A 23234-nucleotide genomic window follows, 5' to 3' on the forward strand; every position below is an offset into this window, starting at 1 on the left:
AGTGGTACATCAGAGTTATTTTTGAAAATAGTATGCATACTCAAGCATCCTATTCAAAGGTTCAGTGGCAGGTAGTCTGGGGTGGGGGCCCAGTCTGTCTTCATAAAATGGGAACTAGGAGGTTCTAATGGGCAGCTAAGGTCGAGAACTCTGGCTTTAGGTATCCATATGCAAAACCCTTCTTGGTGAATCATTTCAAACTTCTTGGGAATTCTTGTCCATATTGTCATCATATCTTACCGTTTGTTTTCATTCGCATGCCAAGCCATGCAAGAGAGGTGCTTATTTCCCATCTTCCATCTTCCATTTTTCACAACACCCCCCTACCCCCATCCCCCCGGATTGTAAGCATCTCTTCCTCTTCCTTCTGCTCTGTAGTGTTCAAGGCAACATTAGGGATGTCCCGGAGTCTCAGTCGTCATCCATGAGCAGGGCGGTTTTGTCTGGATCCTGAACATTCCGGGCAGCTTCATGCCTGCTGTGCATTCTATTCTGTAAGCCCTTAACCAAAGGTCCACCTGCCCTTAGGCCCAGAAAGCAATCCTCTCAGAGTCCACTCAGACTTACCTAGCCCTTCTCTCATCCCCTGTTCAAACCTTTGCAGCTTTCGAGAATACTTTAGCTAGAGTTTTATTTAATCCAGTTATATGCCGCCTTTTGACAATTTCTGTTTTATTCCATTCCTCCAAAAACGCCTTAATTTCAATAAAGCCTCCTAGTCTGAAGTCACAGTTGCACCATACGACCCACTTCTGTTTTCTCCTCTCCTGCATCTTTCCTGGGATTTTGCTCTGATGGCTTACTACTTGCTGTCTTGCATTTCAAGAAGGTGACTGTAGCTTGGCCTCCCATGCTGTGTCAGGAATATCTGGGTATAAAGGGAGTCTCTCATACATATCTCCTGGCCATTGGTATTCAAATGACGTTGTTGGCACCAGCTCTATAAAGTGCCCCAATGTGTCTTGTAAAGTGGAGGCAGAACATGGAGCAAACCCTGTGTTGATTCATTACTCCCAGGTTCTGGGCAAACTTTAAGTTGTTCCTTCTTTCCAGAGGATTGACCCTGTTGTCTTTTGTGAGCTTGACTTCTGCCATTGAAGTGCTTGGTTCCTTAGAATTCTCTCATAGATTCCCTTTAGATTCCTATAATCCTCGAATCGGCACGAGCCCTGAAATGTCCTGTTCTGACTCTTCCATGGGGTGGCTCTGCCATTCAGTTTGACTGCCACGGCCAGGAACAGATAGAACAGGGAACGTAACGACGTCCACAGTGTAGGGACCATCTGCTCCCTCTAACCCAAGGCTGAGCAAATGGATGCGACTGTATTTAATTTTGTGTATTATAATGCATTCACCTAAACAAGGGTAAGGATTTAGAAGATTCATAAAATGCATAATATGTAAAAAGCCACACCTCAGTGTAAGTCCTGCATTCATTAAGGAGCCCCATAAAAACTCTCTTAAGATGCGCTCCCCCCCACCCCCATCTGATAGTAAAAACTTTGTTTCCACCAGCTTCAAGTGGTCATTTTACTTGAGCTGGGATTATGTGCCGCTATTTAACTTAAATGTACACCTCCCTTATAATTTTATCTCCTTATCTTGGCAGGAATCAGTTTCTCTAGACCCCATCTTCTTTCTGTATGCAGGTTTGATCTTGGATAAGTTTACCAAACAGTGCCCCTGCCTTCTGCCTTTTGAGTCTGTGTGTATCTATCTGTCTGTGTGTCTGTTTGAGGCTCCAGGTGTGAGGTCTCCATATCTCATTGTACACTGCTTCATCTCTCTATATAAAATCCTAATATGCAAATTGTCCCCTCAGGAGAGCTACCGGGAGACCAAGAGTTGAGGAGTTCAATTGCTCGCTGTGACGTGCACTGACCACTAGGAGGGGGGGGGGGGGTGCGGAATGAAGGAAGGGCCCAATCGGTCCTGAAAGCTGGCCAGGCCTAAGGACCCTACCCATGCACGAATTTCATGCACTAGGCCTCTAGTTTTACAATAACTCCACACCTGAGTTAGGGACCAAAAAGCTCCCATCCCCAGTCCTGTGCTTTGTGAAATATAAAGTGAAGTTCATTTGAATGAAATTCCTCTCTGGGACACACATCGGTGTTTTAAAATGTCTGTCTGTGCTGCAATGAACTTTGAAAAGGGAGCGTGCAGTTTTGGTGTCAGGTTGTTAATACAATTTGCCCAGAGCTGTGTTGCTAGTTCAAACCGATTTTCTGTCTACCCCCAATGATACCTCCCAGCCTGAAACATGTAGACCCGTGTGGGGGGAAGTCCTGGAGGGTGAGCAATTCAGCTGTAAGAAACCAGGTTCCCCTGGAAGGGTAATTAATGCAATTAGGTGTGTGCTGCAGTGTGGTTCAGGGTCATCTGGGCATGTATGTGTGTATTCTGTCTTTATCAGATAAACAAATGAAAAAGTCTTTTACCTAATTGTTTCCTGTGTTAGAATCCACTTTTCCACATGTTGGCTGTGGTCATTAAGATACCCAGAGCATCCATCTCAGTAATCCTCCCTTTTTATTAGTTCTCCTCACATCCTGTCCAGGACATGGGCTTTTGGCGTTCACGGCATTTTAAGCATTGAGATTCCAAAGAATTTTAAGGCTTAGGCAGCATTTAAAGAACTTGGAACAGAGGCATCCTCAAGCCACCTCAGATTTGCTTTACAAAGGGAGGGAGAGAATAACTTTTCTCTTTGAGGGTAACATGCACAGACCCATGCCCTTTTTCTCTCTCACCTTAAAAAATTTATATCATTTTTACATCAGCTTCTATGAATCAATTTACATTTGGATAAAACTAAAAAACTGGAAAGAAGAAGGTGAAGTTTAGGTGTTTAATTAGGGAAATTTAATTAATAGTGTTTAAGCTTGCTTTTGTAAATTTCCTACCCCAAATTTCAACTTCATGGACCTACCCACTCTCCAGAACTGAGAGATGGTTTGCATTCCCATGAATTCACCATCTTCAAGAGGGAGAAAAATTCAAGGTAGACAGAAGTGTGTGTGTGTGTGTGTGTGTGTTCTGACTTTAAATTTATTTGAATTTCTAAAGAGAAATTAATTTCTCTATGTCCTTTACAAGTAAATAGGTACTGATCATTTTTTCTCTCTTCCATCTGACGAGCTTCTACTATAGATGGAAGAAAGCTAGTGCTGATTCCTTTTGGTATTTTGAGAGTTTTATTTTTGTGCCTCTCCTTGGCAGCCTATTCTCTCTGTAAGCCAGCGTCGATATGATGGCGAGGGTGTAAGTATCCATGGGGTTCTAGAACGTCTTTTTGTTGCATGTAAGTTTATATTTTTTCCACCTGTTTAACTCCATACTTAATATTATGAACTTTCTTATAAACAAAAGAAGAGAAAAACCTATCTGGAGACACAAGAACAGTGAAGGCAGGGTCGTTTTTAAGCATCTGATTAGATCACAATTTGGGAAAGATCTTATACTTTAAAACAAGAGTTTTGAACCATAGGTTTATTGAAGGTGGGAGGGGGAGTCTTCCATCTTCTTTCTTTGAAAGCATATAGATTTGTATGTGTGTTTGTGTGTCTGTACATATTTGAATTTTCTAATGAAAGGGTCCGTCGCTTTCATAAGCTTTTCAAAGCCACTGCCTTGAAAATATCTTCTTTTTCACTGTAGTTGTCTTAAGATCTGCTTTTTACTATTTATAAACAACTTTCAGTTTTCATTAATTCTTTAAATATTTCTTTTGCAGAATAAAATCCTCCTTGCAATATATTTTTTATTTGTTTAATTTATTGTTCACTCAAAATTGACCAAATTCTAGGGGGTTTCTCCCACGAGAATTTGGTTTAAGAGCAAAGGACTTTACCACAGATGAACGAGGCTTGTCTTGGCTCTGTTGTGCATGTGGGAAAATACATATTCCCGCGCAGTCTGTATCGCTCTTCACCACGGTTGCATTGGCTCTTCCTCGTGAGGTGTCTGTGAGTGAGCCAGTCTTTTTTTTTTTTTTTTTTTTTTTTTTTGCCTCTGAAATAAAGGGAGCAAAAGTAGAATAGATCCCGACTTGCTATGTCTGGAGACTGAACTATATTGTCCTCTGGGGAACAGTTACACGAAGCACAGATTTAAAAATCAGTGTGGTCAGCATGGTTTCAACCAAGATGCTAAGTACCCATGATTTTATTGGACTTGCTACTGTTTTGAAAAGAAGCATCAATTACTATCAACATGGGTAAAAAAAAGAGGCCACGTTCTACTGTGATATTTTTAGGAGTTTTAAGAATTAGGCTGAAGTTAATAATCAGTGAAATAAGAGTGATCCCATTTTTAAGAAATGAAATCCCTCACATTTATCAATGCACCTGTGTACATTGATCTGAGCAACGAGAACAAGGTAAAGGGTTAAGAAAGTATTTCATGATTTGACCACAGCTTACATTTTTGGCCTTACTGATATGGCTCGGCCACACAATTAAATATTTATATCAATAAGCATTTGAATGCTTCGTCTGTGCTGAGCATTAGATCAAACCTGCGCAGGAATAACAAGAGGACTTAGAGCCGGAGGTCTACCCAGGCGCTACCAGCACAGGGCAGGAAAGACACCCAGTCACACCATTCCTTGCCCCTTTGTTTATGTTTTCCTAAGTGTGTATAGGATACCTATTTTGGCAATCATACAGATCTTTGGAAAACATGGATATTTCCAGGCACCATGAGGAAGTATTTTTTTTAATGTTTAAAAATAAATTATAGTAAAAATATAGGTGCTGCCTCTCCCTGAGAGAATAAGCTATTCTGGACAGTTGAGCTTTCACAGTTGCCCAGGGAAATTTGTCCCTCTAATTTTGTCTTCTCTGTTCTTCTCTCACTTCAACCACTTGTTTGAAAACGTTGTGAAATTGGTTATACACTTATAGACTTTTTAAAATATATATTGAACATAATTTAAGCTTCCTTTTTAGTAAGTCAGGTCTGTCATTGTCAGTTATAATTATTGCATCATGCTGTAATAATAAGTGTCCCTAGGAACATTTTATAGGGCTGTTTGCCCCAACTTTTCTGCTTTGTAAGCATCATTTTTTAATGTGATCCCTTGTGATAGGACTTTTTCTTTGAGTTCCTAGACTTTCTAAAACAATCCCACGATTTTATAATCTGACCAAGAGTGAGTGAACTGGCCATGGGCTTAGGGTTTCTGTATAAGCTAAGTTCATGAATATGATTTTCTTAATACTTTTATCTATTTATTTGATTATTTTCTGTTCTCATTAGTGATCCAAACAGAGTGGCAAGGCAAGTACTGGGTGGATAATGATGTTTTATAATATTTCTTGGCATTATAAACAAGTGTGCTGTATTTTACTTTTATTGATGAAATAGGAGACAAGCAATTACAGAAACTTCAGTGTAATAAGACTGTCGCTTTGCACCTCTTTGGATTTTTCTCTGCCTTCCCATGCACCTTAACTCATTCTGTTTATCTGGCCCTGGTCAGATCTTCTAATGAAAACTACAGAAAACAAGTGTGGTGTTTTAGTGTCAATAACTCTCTTCCCGTTAAATGTGTATTTAATCCCTAAACTTTTTTTTTTTAAAAATCAGTTTGCTTTAAGGCAGTGGTCTCGAAGCTTCAACAACCACTGTGGTGTCAAATGAGGAGAAGCACCCAAGGGAGAATGTCAGGTGCAGAGATTTTGCTGTAATCTCGTGAACTGTTTGAGCTATTTTTTCCTTGTTGACTCAGAGAAGCAAGTACTGAAGAAGGCTCTGAGCAACATCTGTTTTCCTGCTGGCCCGCATGTCTGTGGCAGGGGCGTGAAATACCAGCCCCGATCCAGGACTTTCTGTGGGTAGTTTGAGGACCGTGTTTTACACAGAACCGTTGTTGAAGTCCAAGGATATCGGGCCTAAATCTCCAGAGTCTCAGCAGATCTAGTGCATTTCAGCCTTCTGATTTCATACTCTCCTCACACAGCTCATCTGCCTATCCGAGACTTCCACTTCTAGATGCTCCTTCTCCTTCCAGCTGTATTAACTGCATGGTAGTGGAGTGTTCCTGGTTTCCCTTACCTTTCTCTAACAGTACGCTCTCCCTACATTAAAAAATAATCTGTGTATATGATTTGCCTAGACTGGGTCATCCAGTGAGCAATTTATACACAGGAATAGAAAGGTACCAATTCCTTTCCTTACAGAATTAATCGAGTCATGTGAAAAATAATTTTTAATTAGTTAATTAAAAAAGCATTTTGAGCATTGGCTATCCTAGACTCTGTGAGCCGGATACTCAGAAAACGCACTTGGAAAGCCCGCTGGGGAAGAGCGGCATGCTGGGAAGGAAAGCCCAGTCCAGTAAGTGCCGACTCAGAGCCACGTGACACATGGGGCGCCCTTCTCTGGACCTCAGTCCCCTTATCTGTTACCGGGGGAAGGTATCTCACGAAGCTGTTTTGACACTTAGCTAAGATAAGGCACGTGACATTGTCAAGCTGTGGACGTGACTGTTCGGTTTAAAATGGAAGCTAGGAGAAATTTATTCTTAGATAACCCAGCTATGAGACTCTGGGCTCCCGGGCGGATGTTTGAGATTATATTATTAGGAGCCTCTCGTTCTAGAACTCATTTCATTGGCGCTTATGCTAGGTGTTGATGGCATTGGGAATAGCACAGACACACTTGCCATCACACATTACTGCCAGCCTTTCTTCACACCCATTTTTACTGCATCTCACTAATAAGAATGTATCGGGTCTCGTGGTGCCTGTTTGCTAGTCTGTTCTAGACTGTCTTTAGAGCAGTATCCCAGTGTTTGTACTTATTGTTCTTCCTCTCCCTCACTTTTTTGTTCTGTTAGTTCCCTAAAGGTAGGGAGATTATATGTGACCCAGTTTGCCTGGGAGAGTCCTGGTTTGTGCCTGCTGTCCCAGCATCCCATCTAGTTAGCATTTTAGCACTCCCAAAAGTGTCCCAGTTGGACCATAAGTTACATATAGTCAGCCTGGCTCACGGCATTGCAAAAATGAAATGAGCTAGTAAATTAGTGGAGTCGTAAAGATCTGTGATGACTGACCCCAGCCACTGCACTGACTGCTACGGGGTGTGGATTTGGTCCAATAACATGCTGGAATGCAGCTTTCAGACTTAAGTGCATGGTGTCTGGTGTTCAGTACACATCCCGGCGGGTTTCCCGGGCGGCTGATAAGACTAAAACCTGTGTTGAGCTGGTGAGACTAAAACATGTGTTTGCTCACTCTTCGCTCAGAGCAGTAGCGTTGACACTTCAGCAGTGTGCACTCCGGCAGGGCTTGCTGGAGCTTGAAGGCTAACATTCCTCCTTGCAGGCTCATCAGGGTTTCCATTCCGTGTAAGCGGATGCATTCGTATGGCATCGATCCTGCTTTTGGCCATCTTTCGCCCACGGCAGCCAACCAGGGGGGATGCACAACATGTCTCTGGCCCCCTCCCCGCCCGTGCAGCTCCGGTAGTGAGACCAAGGGGGATGAGTGAGACCAAGGGGATATTGTACTGGTTAAGTATGTGCAGTCTTAGCATCTTCCCAGCAGGGCAGTCTGAATAACGTTTCCATGCAGGGTGTGCCTGGTCAAGAGCAAATGTGTCACGAAGGGCCTTTCTCTGTGGACAGCTCTGTTGGCGTTGGGGGTTGGCCTCTGAGCTCCTGAGCGCTGAAGAAATGAGTCCCATCTGTCAAATGCAAGTGGACGGCCAGGAAGGAAAGATAAGCCAGTGCCTCGGGTCCTCTTAGGGCTAATCCCCATTTTGCGTTTCCAGAGGCGCCAGAGCGGGGTGAAGATCTCTGTGGAAACAGTGCCTCTCACACTTGAACACAGGGCTCTCGTGGGAATGCAAGTTCCGAGATGGCAGGTCTGGGGCGAGGGCCTGAGGTTCTGCGTTTCTGACCAGCTTCAGGGCCCTGGGCCACCCCTGGAGGGGAGAGCCGCTGGGAGAGCGTGCGCCTCAGCCGGCTCTGACTCTGGATGGCGCTGTTGTGCCACAGGCAAGTCAGAGTGACACCCACGAGACCCTCGCTGCTGCTGCCAGGAGCTCTGTTTCAGCGGGAGGGCAGAGCAAGAGGAACTGTCTCAATGTTCCTGCTCATGAGAAGAATGCAGAAATACATACTTCACGGACGTGGACTTCCAGAAACTGCTCCTTTTCTCTCGGTGAAGGGCTTGGACGAAGGGGGAGAGTGAGGAAATAAATAGGAAACTAGAAGAAGTTCAGACGAGAAAGTGTTAGTCCCGCCTGCTTCCATCACAGGAGAAAAAGCTGCGCTGTGCCTCCCTCCCTCCTGGCTCCTTCACTTCTGTTATTTCAAGAAATGCCCTCACCCACCAAGGAGGGATTGGAATGTGGGCGGTTTTCAGAACCGTTTGGATGGTTAGAGCACAGCAACCGAGAGTTTTCCACGACCGTACCACACTACCATACCATATATTTTTGTCTTTAAGAATGTGGTTTTATTTCCATAAGGGCACCTCCAAAATAAGTGTGTGTAGTAGACAGGGGTGGGCAAAAGTAGGCTTACTGTTGTTTGTATGGAAAAAGGCACGCCGGGTATGATTATTGGAGTAGCTTCATTAACTCTGTGTTTCGTGCACTCGCAACTGGTAAACCTGCTCCCTGTATATATACATTTGGCATTTTCCCCTATGTACCTGGTTCTCTTTCTTTAAATATAACCTACGTGTGTTTTTTTTGTTTTGTTTTGTTTTGTTTTGTTTTGTTTTGTTTTTTGAGGAAGAGGACCAAAGTTTTTTCCACCCCATAATATGCCTTTTGGGATATTGATTTTTGCTGGTTATGAAGAAACAAAAAACTTAGGATCTTCGACTCTCACCCTTTACCTGCCTAGAGGAATCCAGATGGAAAACCCTGTTTAGCGGACGGAGCATAATCTTAGCATCATATTATAAACTGAAGGTGGCAGATGGGGAAAATCTAGCAAAGCCTTGTTTGTTAGACTTCCCTCTGCGTCCCCGTTGTTTCTGGGTGGCCCAGCAAGAATTCATTTACCACATGTTTGCTTTTTCATCCTCCTGCGAATTACCTGCCTTCCCGATAAAATCCCAGGCCCCGGACCCCCTTCCCTCTGTTCAAAATGACCTATAATCCTCAACTTCCCAGGGTCTCCTGGGGGCTCACCTTCTATGGCCCCGGCATGGACAGCCCCAGTACATTTTGGACATTTTCTCCTGTAAATCTGTGTTGTGTTAATTTAGTTACTCGCCCAGCTACAAGAACTTAGAAAGTGTGAGAAAATTTTCAGTTTCCTCCAGTTTCATAGCTTCAAAAAATTTTTAAATATAATCTGTAGTTAGCTATATTAACTTCTTCTGTAATATTAATAAATAGGAAACTAATTTGAGGAATCCTGCCTCACAGTGGCAGCAATAGCTGGAAATGGGTTATTAAAACTTACTCTAAGCATCTGCTAGTTTGGGGGGTGGGTATATGTGTACTAGCTCTTTTGAGTGGATAAGGAAGTGCTTGCTTCAAAAGGTACAGTGGGTCCAACTGTGTGCACTCCAAGTGGATGAGAAAAGTACAAATTTTCTATAAATTCACCCTCAGAGGAAATGTGCAGATTATACACTGGAGTCGAGTTTTATAAAATATAAATTACTCTGAGCCAAGGATGAAGAGTAGACGTAGAATCCCATGTTGAACACCTAAAATGGCTATATTGAATTCACAATTAATGAAAGCATATTGATTGTCTACAGAGAGATTCCCATGCATTGCTCTGAGGTGTGTTGACTGTATTAGAGGCAGTGAACCTCGGCATGGGTTCCAGGTCCATTGGCCATAGGTGAGTTGAAATTGGTGCCTTCTGCAGGGGTCCTGACGTCACCCATCGGACTGCACCGGCTCTGTCTGTGTTTCACAGCTCTACTTCTTGGAGTTGGTCCGTGGCAAATTATTGGGCAAGTGCACAAAGCTCTGTGTAGAAGTATGTCCCTCAAAGTGCTTGTGACATGAAAAAATTGGAAATAACCTAAATATTTCAATAATAAAGTAAGGCCCAAATATAGCACAAATGTGAAAGGGAACACTCTGCCGGCATTACAAAGAGATATTGGTATTGTCTTCGAAAGATGGCTATAATAATGTTAGAAGTTATAAAATAACATATTTAGAAAAAAAATGATATGTATACAAATATGTACATAAGGACAGGTAAGAGCCCTGGCTGGTTCAGCTCAGTGGACAGAGTGACAGCCTGTGAAGTAAAGAGTCCTGGGCTTAATTCCGGTCAAGGGCACATGCCTGGGTTTCAAGCTCAGTCCCCAGTAGGGGGGCATTCTGGAGGCAGCCAATCAATGATTCTCTCCCATTATTGATATTTCTATGTCCCTCTTCCTCTCCCTTCCTCTCTTGAAATCAATAATAATAATAATAATAATAATAATAATAATAGAACAGGGAAGAATTGGAAGATACACACCAAAATGTTGATAGTAATGGGATGATAGCTGATTTTTCACTTTCTTTCTTAACCCTTCATTGTTGAAAATGTAGTACTATTCCATTGAGGGGGAGGAGATAACTTAGCTAGAAGGGGGCCAGAAAAAAGCAGCCATCCTGCGAGCTGGGCTGGAGGAGAAGTCGGAGCTCTACTGTTTCGGCAACTCTCCTGAGGGAATTCTCTGGTCTCGCTGTGCCAGGAGGACCTTCCAGAGGCAGTGGGACCTGTGAGCAAGCCCTGTCCTGCTGGCTCATATACACTGTTCCATACGGTCTTACTGTACTTGCCAACGTGGGCCCTCGGGAGCCTCGTAGTTCCCCTGGGGCCTGGGATGGAGGCAAGCAGAGCCAGAGATCGCCGGGCAGGCCTGGGACTGTCATCACAGCTGTCCTCATCCAGCAACAAGGCACTGGAGGCCCCGAGCACCGAAGACACTTTCCCAGAGGCCTGGCGGGAGGCCAGGGCCGTGTTGAAATGAACACATGGTTGTCAGGCTGCCGCTTTGTGTTTCCCAGATTTCTGCCCCCGGGGATGAGCCTCCGTTACAAGGAGCAGCTTTTACGTCCAGAGAAAAAGAGGTTCCGGGCAAGGCCGTGCCTTTTCTCTCAGATCGCTGACTATGACATTGTTGGGCCTTTTTTCCTGATCTGTTTCCAGTGAAATATGTGGACATTCAGAGGCTCTGGACTTCCCTTGGGTCCTGGCCTCTTTGGAGTGTCTAACAAAGGCTACAGAACCTGCTCCTTGGACAATGTGTGTTTCCTAAAACCCACAAAACTGTGCCTTTGATTTCGCAGGAACCTGTCCCTGTTTTGTAAATCGTTCTTGTCTTGTGGTCCTCGAGTTTTCACATAGTTCTCTTGTATTCGGGCGTCATGGAACTGTGACCTCTTTTTTCATACATTTGTGGTAAATGTTTCTTGCCAAAACAATAGTACGGAAAGAGAGGAGGGGAGGACGGAAACTTGGGAAGAAGAACGTGCCTTGCCACATTAGTGCGACCTTTGTTTCCTGTTGCTGTTAGATTGTCTATCCAATAAGGATAGATTTTTATGATTTTTTTTAAATGCCCACCATACTAGCGTTCGGCTGTGTGCTCATCTCTGTTGCTAGCCACACGAATGCTTCATGATTGCACCCAAAGACTGTCCTCAGCATCTCCCAGAGGACAGGGCAACCCTTTCCGTCAGAATGACCCTGCCCAAGCCCAGGATGAGGCCAGTGTTTTTTTGCACAAAAAACTAGGTGTTTGAATAAGAGCAAGGGTCTTCCACTTTAACCGTGTAAGATGGCCTGCTGCCACGGTTTTCAGACCAGCTGGAGGACTAGGAAACACACCCACCTCTGGCCCACCTGCAGCTTCTGACCCAGCGCCCCAGGGTGGAGCCCAGGAACGTGCATTTCTAACACGTTCCCAGGTGGTGCCGACACTGCTGGTCCAGGGCCACACTTTGTTCATCAGTTCATAATGTTCCTTATTATCCATAAATGAGTGAGATCATGTGGTGTTTTTCTTTCATTGACTGGTTTATTTCACTCAGCATAATGTTCTCCAATTCCATCCATGAGAACTAACTTTTTTAAAAAAAAAATTATTGATTGATTTTAGAGAGGGGGTGGGGAAGGAGAGGGAGAGAGCGAGAGGGAAGGGGGGAGGGAGGGAAGAATGAATGTGCATTCTAGCAAGTTCCAGGTGGTGCTGATGTTGCTCTTTAGGGAGCACACTTTGGAAACCACTGGAATAGACCAGTGACTCTCAAGCATAGTGCAGTAGAATCTCCTGGGGGAGCTTTAAAAAATACTTCTGCGCTTCTGCAACTAAATAAAGTTTTAACATGTGATCTAAAAACAACAACAACAAAACAAAAAAAACACTTTCGTGTGAGTCCCGCCCCAGAGAGTGATTTGATTGGTCCGCGGTGGGTCTGGGCTGTGATTCCGTGATAGGCCAAGGTAGTGAGCCACTGCTGGGGGCCTCAGGAGGGAAGTAACCCGGAAGGAAGCATAAGGCCTGATGAGGAAAACAGGGCCGAGCCGGCGCCTCTGAAACAGCCCTGTATGTACACATCGCCTGGGCGAATCGTCTGGATGAAGATGCTGACCCAGGAGGTCTGGAGCGGGACCCCGGATTCTGCTTTGTAAACAGGTCAGCATCAGGTAGATGCTGCTGTCGGCCTAGGTACCACGCTTTGCGTAGCAAAGGGGCTTAGAAGGTGCCTGTCAACAGAACTCTTGTATTTGTTTTTTAAAGTGCAGAACAAATAAGAACAGTGTCAATGAGATGTCAGACACCTTAATCTGGAAATAACAGTTTTCCATTCGTGAACATTTGCCTTCCTTTGGTGGCTGTCCATTTTTGGTTTTGCTTCTCTCTACCCTCTTTACCTATAATTTCAAACAAATGTTTGTGGATTGATTTTACTTTAGTGTGATACACATATACTAAAAGTGCCCCCCTCCCCTTTCCTCCTTCCCCTTTTTCCCCCTTAGCTAGATCTCAGTGTTCACTCTGAGTTTGGGATCTTGCCTTCGGCTTCCTCCTTGCCTGAGACCCAGCCCGTTCGGTGTTATTGCCCAGGGGCCAGGTGTTCAGTGGTGCCCAAGACCCTCAGCTCGGGAGCTGGTGGCACCTGGCTCTGTGCTGCCCGGTTGCACACTTGGGGAGCCATCCTTCTCGGGACTGGCTCCAGCCCATGTTTCTGGCTTGAGCCCAACCTTTCTGTCCTGGGTTAGGGGTGAAGCTTTTCCTCTGGCAGGCTCCACCCTCTGGCACTTTCCTAGGGTGCTGGAGTTGAGACATTGCCTTCAGAGCCTTTCCAAGGGGGAAGGGAACGGGGGCAAGGGAGAGAGGCAGGACCTCCGGGGGAGGAGGGAGGGATGGAAGTCCCAGCTGCTGAGTGGGCTCCCCCAGCCTGTTGCCTTTCCCAGCAGAAGGGTCAGGTGGTGGATGGCAATTGAAATTGGTGTGACCCACCCCAGGGGTCCTCCCTTCCGAAGCTGGCCCAGGGGACCAGGCTCTCCCTCCTGGGTGTGTCACCCTACTGCTATTCATTTCCCCAGGGGGATGGGACTCCGGCAGGAAGCAGGGTTTTTAGTCATTTCCTCTTTTTAAATGAGATCTCTGTGGCAGATGCCAATGCCCCCACCCCAGCCCACGCCCTGAAATTGGCCCGCAGCCGCCTAGCAAGGCTAGACGGGATGTGAAACAGCACTTTTGCGGAGTCATGAAAGCAGTGTGCTTGTCCCAGGAGGGAAGCCCTTGACAGTAAAAAAAAAAAAAAAAAAAAAGCACAGAATGTTCTGAGTCTCCTCTATGAAAAGGGGAGAAGCTCAAGTGCGATTTATTCAATAGTACAACTAAAGGAAAGCCCCATCCAGGATTTGCTTGAACAGCTTGTATGAAGCTGAGGGGCCACGTGCACGTGAGTGTGGCTGGGACACAGTGGAAGCAGGTTCTGCCTTTTTAAGTCTCTGCGTTCAGTGTCTGGTCTCAGCTTTTCCCATAAGCTAACCGTTTCCAGTCGCAGTGCCTTTGCTGTATTGAGAACACAGTTGAACATTTGGGAACTTTTGCTAGGCAGCACATGACAGAGTACCTCCTGGGCTGGGCCCTTGCCCCCATTTGATTTTCCATGAAATAACCAGGAGCTTTAGAAGTTATGCAGAAACACAAGAACATCTAGGAAGTCTCTGAATAGGGATGGCTGGGCTTTTCTGCAGTAAATAGTGGAAAATAAAATGCTTAAAGCTCTCCAGCACCGACCTACCTCTCCGTAAAGATGGTCAGAAGCCTAAGCAAAATATTGAGAAATAAAGCCATTTATCCTATGATGCTCGTTGGCTTTAAAACCCTCCCTGACTTTACTCTGCACCTAGAATAAAACCCGTTCTCCTTCTTGTGGCCGCGTCTCATACTGGCGCCTCTGCTCACCTCTCCGCTCAGCCCAAGGAGCTCTTTCCGTCTCTTCATAAACTCAGTTGCTCACATGCATAGAGCTTTATCCTGCCCCAGAGCTTCCAGGCCATTCTTTCACAGGGGGAAAAAAAAAAGATTTTAATTTTGATGAAGACCGCCTGATCCATTTTTACTTTTATCCATCTTCCTTTCAGTGTTCTGTCTAGAACTTCTTTCCAAGAATTGGAGATCTCTGTTTTCTTCTAAAATCTTTATATATTTTTTTTTTAATTTTCATTTAAGACTATGATTTATTTGAACTTAATTTTTGTGTAAGGTGAAAGGTTAAGGTCAAGTTTCATTATTTTGCCTTTAGATGGCCAGTTGCTGTAGCACCATTTTTTTTTTTTAATAAAAAGGCTTTCCTTCTATTGAGTTGTTTCACATGCCATTGGAGAAAATCACGTGCAAGCATTGTTTCTGAGCTCCATTCTGTTCCTGGACTATTCTTATCTCCTACCTCGCGCAGCTCACTTCTAGGTATCTCTCAGGTCTCATCTTCACTGTTATTTCCCTAGAGAAGTCTTTAAAGACCACCCATTCACCTGCATATCCTCAACTTCAGTCCCAAGGAATTTGGCCTCCATTATTCTCCCTTATTCTCAACCCTGTTTCCCTCCTCGTGGTACTTAGCGTGATTTGCTAATAATTTGCTCTAGTGCATGTGTGTAATTCCTATCTATAATCCCCAAGGAGCTGGAACTGAGTCTATTTTGTTTAGCACTATGGTGCCCAGCGAGGTCCCTGCTATATGCTAAGTGCCAGTCAATCTATTTTCAATAAACTAATGGAGAGAAAAAACTAAGGCTTCTTGGGGATTGTTTTCTAAACTACTGGGTCCATTTTCATAAAACCGAAGGACATTCCTGGCTCTAAGTGCCTTATGACTTCATCCCTCCTCCACCTCCACAGCTTACTAACCAATTAATATTTACAGGCAGTGGTTTTGAGAGCCTTTGGCCTGCATCACAGTCACCTGGAAAACTTAACTAAACTGCAGACTGCTGGGCCCACCCCCAGAGTTCATGATTCGTAGGGCTGGGATGGTGTGAGAATTTGCATTTTTAACAAGTTTCCAGAAGTCCTTACCAATGCTGCTGGTCTGGAGACCGCATTTTGAGAGCCCCTGTTTCAACACTATGCTCTCTTTTACCTAATGGTAGTCCCAGGCACCCTTGAACTTGTCATTAATAGTGTATTAATTAATTTAAGAGTAATCACACAGAGTATACAAGAATCCAGACCTAGAGGAATGAAAGGGAAAATGTCTGTGACAGCAGTAAATAATATTAATAACTGCATATTTTAAATAATTTAAATAGGAAGCCAACAAAAGCCTTCAAACTGCCCTGAACTAATTCTCTTACATCTGTGTCTGTTACGTTTTGGTTCTTTAATATTTGGAATAAGCAAAAGCACTGATATTTTAACTCATAAAGTTCAACCAGGGATGCTTACTAAGAAAGAGCAAAGACTTCACTAATATGGGCAAATTTATAAAATCAAGGATGAGGTTTCTGCTATGATCTGTTTTTAAACTATTTATAGATGAATCAAAGCAAGTCAGTAAAGACTATTTTATGTGCTTACAGCTGACCTGAGTCATAAAATTACTTTCCTCTAAAGCAGGGGTGGGGGACTTTTTTCTGCCAAGGGCCACTTGGGTATTTATAACACCGTTCATAGGCCATACAAAATGATCAACAAAAAATTAGGCTGCTGTATTTGGCCAAACATTTAATTAACTCGCCCCTAATTCCTTGGCTGGGCCAGACCACGTGATTTTGTGGACGTTCGCCACCCCTCCTCTAAAGTCAACAAAAAAGAGAGAGGTGGCACCCTGGCCCCTGCTCCCCAGATATGTGCCCTGGACTGGGAATGGAACCTTCGCTCTTTTGGTGCATGGGCCGACACTTTCTAACACTAGTCAGGAGAACGATTCTAATTTTCCTTTGTCTGTTCTTCTCCAATCTGTTCCCTGTTTCTTTTGAGAAAAGCAGTTCGTTTTTCAGTCTAGGTTGTTAGGACCTGATAAACTTTCATCACAGAAAATTTCCTGGAAAGAAAATCTGCCAGCATCAGTTCTCGCTAAGTGTTCCGGAAGCTGTGTGGATCCCAGCAACCCACCTGGAGCGGAGCCAGCGCAGGGCTCGGAAAGTATGTGCAGGCTGTGAGACAGTTTTAACCCGTTGGTTAACAGCGTTGCCCTTCTGCACAGTCTGGGGGGGAGACACTGACGTGCTTCCACGGTGCCGTGTGCCTGTGGACACGCTCCTGCCCACTCTTGTGCAGGGGGAAGCAGAGCTCAACGTATTTTCAAGTGAGGCAAGAAAGATAAGTCAGGAATTGGCTTTTCGTACAGCTGACCTGTGACGTGCACTGTGACCTAAATTATCTTTGGGCCCAAACCACAATCTTTGGATAGATTATTCTGGGAAAGGAATGAGGTGGGGGTCTGCTTTGCTCATTGCTGTATCCTCAGTGCCAAAAACAGTATCCGGCACATCATAGGCACTCATTTGTTAAATGAATGAACTTATTTACTCTTGCTCCTTCATGTTTTCTCTTTATTGTCTGCATTTTAAATCGTCCCTGTGGTTTAAGCACTTCCTTCAGCCTCTTAAATATGTTACTCCAAGGAATAAGTTTGAAAATATAACCGGACAGACATAGCATAAAATTTCTCTCATGGGTAAAACTCAACCATTTTCCTAGGTTATAAATGAAAACACGTGTCCAGGTAAAATTTTAATTTAGATCTGGATTGATAGTTGTGATTTCTCATTACTGATACCCCACCCATACCAAGAAAACTATCTGCTATATTTGAGGAAACCAAATGGGATTGGGTCATAATTAGGCAATTTGGTTGCAGAATAACCAAGAGCTGGTTAATATTACTCACCACAGTTCTTCTAGTCGGAGCCAATATTCAAAACCAACGGAAGGTAACCTGATGATGAACTGTGTCAATTACTTTTCATTAAATTATCTTTTAAATAAATTACCTTTCATTCAATTCTTGACAGAAATATGTGGATATTTGTAGATGGCATATTATACATCAGATAGGCTTTTGAGTGCCTGTTTGAAAGCATTCTGGCTCCGTTAAAGAAATAAATGAACTTTGCAGTTTTTTAAATTAAGGTAACTGTGTGTGTGCGTGTGTGTGTGCGTGTGTGTGTGTGTGTGCGCATGATTTTCAGTTTGGCTTTTTGTAGCACTTACTTCCTTCAGATTTCTCCTTAGCACCCAGTCTCCTGACATCATCTCTCTCTCTGGCAGTCAGTCCACTTTATTTACAACTGAGCCTCATGGACATAGACAGTGCTCTAGCGACTGTCCTTGTACTTGCCACGCACTTTCTCTTCTTCTGCCTTTGCTTGTGCTGTTCCTTCTGCCTTCCATCTTTCTCACCCTAAAACACACTCAGTTATCCTTTATGACTTAGGCCCAGTGGTCTCTTGTGAATACATGTTTTGGCCACTCTCATTCTTTTGGGGCAAAGTCAGACCGTACTATGGATTGGAATCGAATGGCGTACACAGCTGTTCTAGGCTTTCTCCTTCCATTGTTTCTGTCGGTTTCACAGTGCTAGTGTCTGAACTTCTGGGAATGGCTCAGCACTTTAGTTTTTCTTGTATCTCAGAAAAAATGGCTGGTGCAAATTCTAGAATGTTATAGGTCTTCAAAATATGTTAAGGTAATTAAAATATACATTTAGTCAAACAATATATCGAAAAGAAATAGCCTCAGGTGGTAACAATGGCTACATTAGGATTGTGAGATAATAAATTATTATTTTTTGTATGTTCTATCCTTCCCAGATTTTAGGTAAAACTACACTGACTGGCCAGATTTTTATGATCTCTGAATGCATAATAATCTAGCCATTCAGTGTACTTCTCTTGAGTACCTCATTTATTTGATATCACCTGATCACTTTTCCCCTTTGCACTGGCTGGCTGATAGAAAGGTCAAGGAAAATAGGTGGTTGGTCTCCAGCAAAAGTCTAGAATGCTTTTGGTACCCATTTGAGACACAGGTACACTGAGTGGCCAGATTATTACTCATTCATAGATCATAATAATCTGGCCACTCAGTGTACATTGCTTCCTTAATTTCATTAAGTGAAGAAAAAATACTATGATATGTTATAAAAGAGATTCTTGAACTATTACATCAAAATTGTTTCTCCTGCCAAAACGGTTTGTCCCGCAGCATTTTAAAAAATCGGGACTTTTTTAAAACGCTGCGGGACGGGAAACAAATTGTTAAAAATCAGGACTGTCCCGCCAAAAGCGGGACGTCTGATCACCTTACCTATGCCTCAGTTTCCTATCTATAAAATGGGAAAAGAGGATTTGAATACTTAATGGGGTTGTTTTGAGGTTTAAATCAGTGCCTTAAAAAGTGCCTTGAGTGTAATATAATTTCACCAATTCTCAGATGCACAAGTTTCACATGGTAACACTTCTGAAATGAGGATGTGTCTTACAATTAATGTAATTTTTAAAAAAGCATTTTGTCACCATTCGATCACCAATAACTATTTTTGCCTTATGTAATGGTGCGCCTTAACATGGATTATGTTTTAGATTCCAAAAACCAATAGCAGCAAGAGCGCAGTATACAGTGGCTGTCGTCACCAGTGGATTCGGTGACATCGTCGTCATTATCGTGGTTCTAACCGAAACGTGGCATTTGGTTGGTTGGCAGTGCTAGCCTAAAGTACATAGCAAGCCTCAGTTTCATCTATTTGTTTTTATTGATGTGTTCTTAGAAAAGACCTAGGGAGCTGATTTTTTTTTCTTTGAGCTGATTTTATATCTATTGCATTAAGCTAATGGAAAGTATTTAGGGGTTAATTCGTATAATCTCTGCATTATTCCCTGCACTGTACTTGGGGAGCTGCTCACATGTTCTTCAGTGCAGATCAGTCTCTGGAAATAAGTAGAGAAGACAAATGCTTCACTCTCTCTATTGATGCGTTTTCCTAAGTCCTTTCAAAGAAGTGCTCTTTCCTTAGTAAGCAGAACTAAGCCACCATTGTACCACTTAAGATTTACTGGTTTGAAGCTTCTCTGAGGGAGAAAAGAAGCAGTGTATTGATCTGTAACAGAGAATGGATCCTGGCCAAACCTTGTCTGGCTCATCCAATACCCCGACCTACGAATCTGCATGTCGTTAAGAAGACGGAGTCCTCCCAGTTTGAGGCCACCTGTCAGGCATGAGCAATGTGAGGCGTGAGCAGTACCCGGGGAAAGTCGATACACAATGTAAAACTTGTTTTTGCACAAACACTGCCAGGATCCACGCCCAGTGACAGGCATGCCTTGTTATTTTACCACGGATGGGCTTGTAGTTCCTAATTCTAAGCTCCCCCTCATTTTTACTTTATTGTTCACTCAGCGGGAGGGGTATGGGGTGGGGGGACCCATTTGAATCCGAGATAAAGATCTTCTTCCAACCACAGGAGTGAACCTTGGACCACAGTGTGTGAAGGCTGATGAGGAAGATCCTGGGCACATCTCCATCCACATACCTGGACACGTACTTCATGCGCCCATAGCCCGTGCAGCTTGTTCCTTCTTGCCTTCTGCTTGCCCTTGAGAGTGTAAATGGTGGTATTGACAAGCCACCATGAAGCAAGAGTGCAAGCACACCAGGCTCAGAAGGGGCCAGGAAAGATGGATCTCACTTGGGTCTTTGTTGCTGGCTTTTAAAAGTATAATTCGTTGGATAATTCCAGAAGCTGGGTTTCTTTTCTCGGCCCCCTCATCTCCCCACTCCCCCTCCTTCAGTCCACCTAGTCCCCATTTGAGTCTGTTCTTTCTTTCCTATATATATATATATATATATATATATATATATATATATTTTTTTTTTTTTTTTTTTTTTTAAACAAAGGTACATTTGTCAGTTATTCCTGTTCTTAAAGACGATGCTTGCCGAAACCGGTTTGGCTCAGTGGATAGAGCATCGGTCTGCAGACTGAAAGGTCCCTGATTCAATTCCGGTCAAGGGCATGTACATTGGCTGCGGTCACATCCCCGTAGGGGGTGTGCAGGAGGCAGCTGGACGATGTTTCTCTCTCATCGACGTTTCTAGCTCTCTTTCCCTCTCCCTTCCTCTCTGTGGAAAATCAATAAAATATATATATATATATATATATATATATATATATATATATATATATATATATTTTTTTTTTTTTTTTTTTTTTTTTTTTAAAAGATGATGCTCACTCTACCCCTAAAGCTTTCTTTGGTTCAGCTGGCTCTGCTTGTGCACAGAGGTTATTGCTCTCCGCATTCAATGCCCGGGACCTGACCCAGTGCCCCTCTCCAGCAGAATGTCGGGTGATTGCCACACAGTCAGAGAGATTGCATGTCCCCTCTCCTCCCCTCCTAGTGTGCTGCCAGGAGCCGGTGAGGGGGTGAGGGGACGTGGAGGCCTCCGGTGGAAGGCCCAGCTTTGGGTCCTTGCCTGAGCTGAGCCGCAGTCATTGTGGCTGGAAAAGCCGCGCAGGGGCCACTCCTGTCAGCAGCAGCCATTCGTTAGCGCTTCCACTGAGTCACTTGCACAGTAGTGAGCTCTGAACTGTACAGATCCATCAAACAATGAGGGGGATTTCACAAGCTAAGTGACCAGCCATTTCCTCTTCCTTCCTTTTTACTTACTTACATTTCTGACCTCTTAGAACCTCCATGACTGGGGTCCAATAGCGGCTTTTTGCATAGCATTTTTAAAGCAAATAAAAACAAAGTTGACAGGAAAGTATCTAATGCTTCTTCTTAATAATTATTATTACAAAAGTAGTAAAGGAGCTAAAATTGTCATTGCACAGCATCCTGGGGCAATGAACGTTTTGGTGTATTTACTTCTAATTGTTTTAAATAAATGTCTAAATGTGTATATACTCTACTGGTACATGTTTTTAATTAACTTATGTTTGTGATAGGATAGTCTTAAAAATCAATGTCCTTTGAGTGTTTTTTGGCATTATTAAAAACTTGTAAATTGCCGAAACCGGTTTGGCTCAGTGGTAGAGCGTCGGTCTGCGGACTGAAAGGTCCCAGGTTCGATTCCGGTCAAGAGCATGTACCTGGGTTGCGGGCACATCCCCAGTAGAGGGTGTGCAAGAGGCAGCTGGTCGATGTTTCTCTCTCATTGACGTTTCTAGCTCTCTATCTCTCTCCCTTCCTCTCTGTAAAAAATCAATAAAATATATATTTTTAAAAAACTTGTAAATTATTTCAACGGCTGTATTAGGATTCCAGTATATATATGGATATGTTGTTGTTTTAACATTTTATTGTTGGGAGTCATATGGTAGATTTTTAAATTGACACTTCAGTTCTGAGCTTGGAATTTGTTAAGCTCAATTTCTTCTGATTTCATGGGCCTAGAGTCAGAACAATGGACTACTTCTGTCTGTACCATGGTTTGCTTTGCAAAGGTTGGAGTAATGTTTTCTTTTATTCTTTTTCTAGTCCTCCCCCTTCCTCCCCATTTGTTCTAAATTCTATGATTGTAACACAAGTAATGTTACAGTAATCTCAGTTAACTTTTAATAGAAAATCAATGTAAAATAAATACCAGTATGTTGCTCAACACGAACCCTAATATTTCAAAACTGCCATTTGAAATTTATCCAACAAGACAATAGGAAATATTGAAGATTTTTTTTTTTTAACAGGCGCGGATTAACTAAATTACATCTGTGTTTAGTTAAAAAGACTCCAGATATCTCAAAAAATTGCCATGAAGTTCATCTTTAAAAAAAAAAAAAAATGTGACCATGCGATATAACGACTGCTTTCAAGTTGAACTTGAGTAAATGAAACTACGGATCCAACATTTCGAAAGGAGGATAAGCTTAAAAGCCAAGTTTGTGAAGTGCTACAGAAGGATACACGTTAGGTGGTCATTTGTATTTGAAGACCACGTTCCTGGATAACCAGCTTTGTTTCCCATCAGAGTATTAACGGGAGATCTGCTTTCGGAGCCTGTCCACCAGGGCACCTGTCAGCGTGTTCCTACCCCCTTACCATCAATGGCGGGTCCAGGCTGGCCACCCCCCTGAGCCACCGGCTCTCTGCCCCCTTTCAGATTTGCTTTCTCCACTAGCAGTCATCCCTGTAAACAGAAGTCTTAAGATTTAGAGTTTTACATACTTTTAAATGATCCATTTTGATGGGCCTCTCTTTATTGTTTCAGGTTGAATGCGTTTGGGAACTTGATGCATAAATTTGCATGACTCCTCACTCCTTTCTAGATCGGTCGTTGGATTCAAGCCAGCATGGCTCACACCACAAAGGTTAATGGCTGTGCCTCAGGTAACTGCTCTGGAGTGTGTCTGTGTGTGTGTGTGTGTGTGTGTGTGTGTGTGTGTGTGTATGTGTGTATGCTCAAAGCAATTCCTAATTTCTCTTTCACTAAATGGATAGATAACAGCAAGTTACCCAGATAACTAGAATTTCAAAGCAATTTTCTATCCATTAAAATTGCAAGGGGTTGTTTTGATTTTTAATCTCTTAGAGAATTTGCTTTTTATCTTTAGCGTCTATGTACAGAAATCAGTGAGGTGAATTATTACCTCAGTCAATTCTATTGACGTGTTGAAGGATAAATGTAAAAGCCTGAATGCTGATGCCAGTGTAATGTGTACTCCCCTGGTGCTTCTTTATGAGGAACTGAAGGACGGGAGAGGAAATGAGTTTGGATGCTTAAAACCAATCCCTGGTGTCTACTCCCGAGCAGTTGTGTTTGACTGTGCTGCCCAGAGGGAAAGGGAGA

The 23234-nt window shown here is 43.3% G+C and overlaps 1 protein-coding gene across 1 annotated transcript in view; it reads left to right on the forward strand.

Moving 5' to 3' along the window:
* Positions 1 to 23234, forward strand: part of KANK1 (KN motif and ankyrin repeat domains 1) — a 193981-nt gene that overhangs the window by 106563 nt on the left and 64184 nt on the right. The window contains exon 3 of the mRNA XM_084899474.1: positions 22656 to 22774. Within this exon, the coding sequence (XP_084755600.1) occupies positions 22738 to 22774 (37 nt within the window). The 5' untranslated portion in view covers positions 22656 to 22737. The remainder of the gene's footprint in view (positions 1 to 22655; positions 22775 to 23234) is intronic.

This window comes from Pipistrellus hanaki, assembly GCF_964339955.1.
Source record: "Pipistrellus hanaki genome assembly, chromosome: 11".
NCBI classification, from domain to species: Eukaryota; Metazoa; Chordata; class Mammalia; order Chiroptera; family Vespertilionidae; genus Pipistrellus; species Pipistrellus hanaki.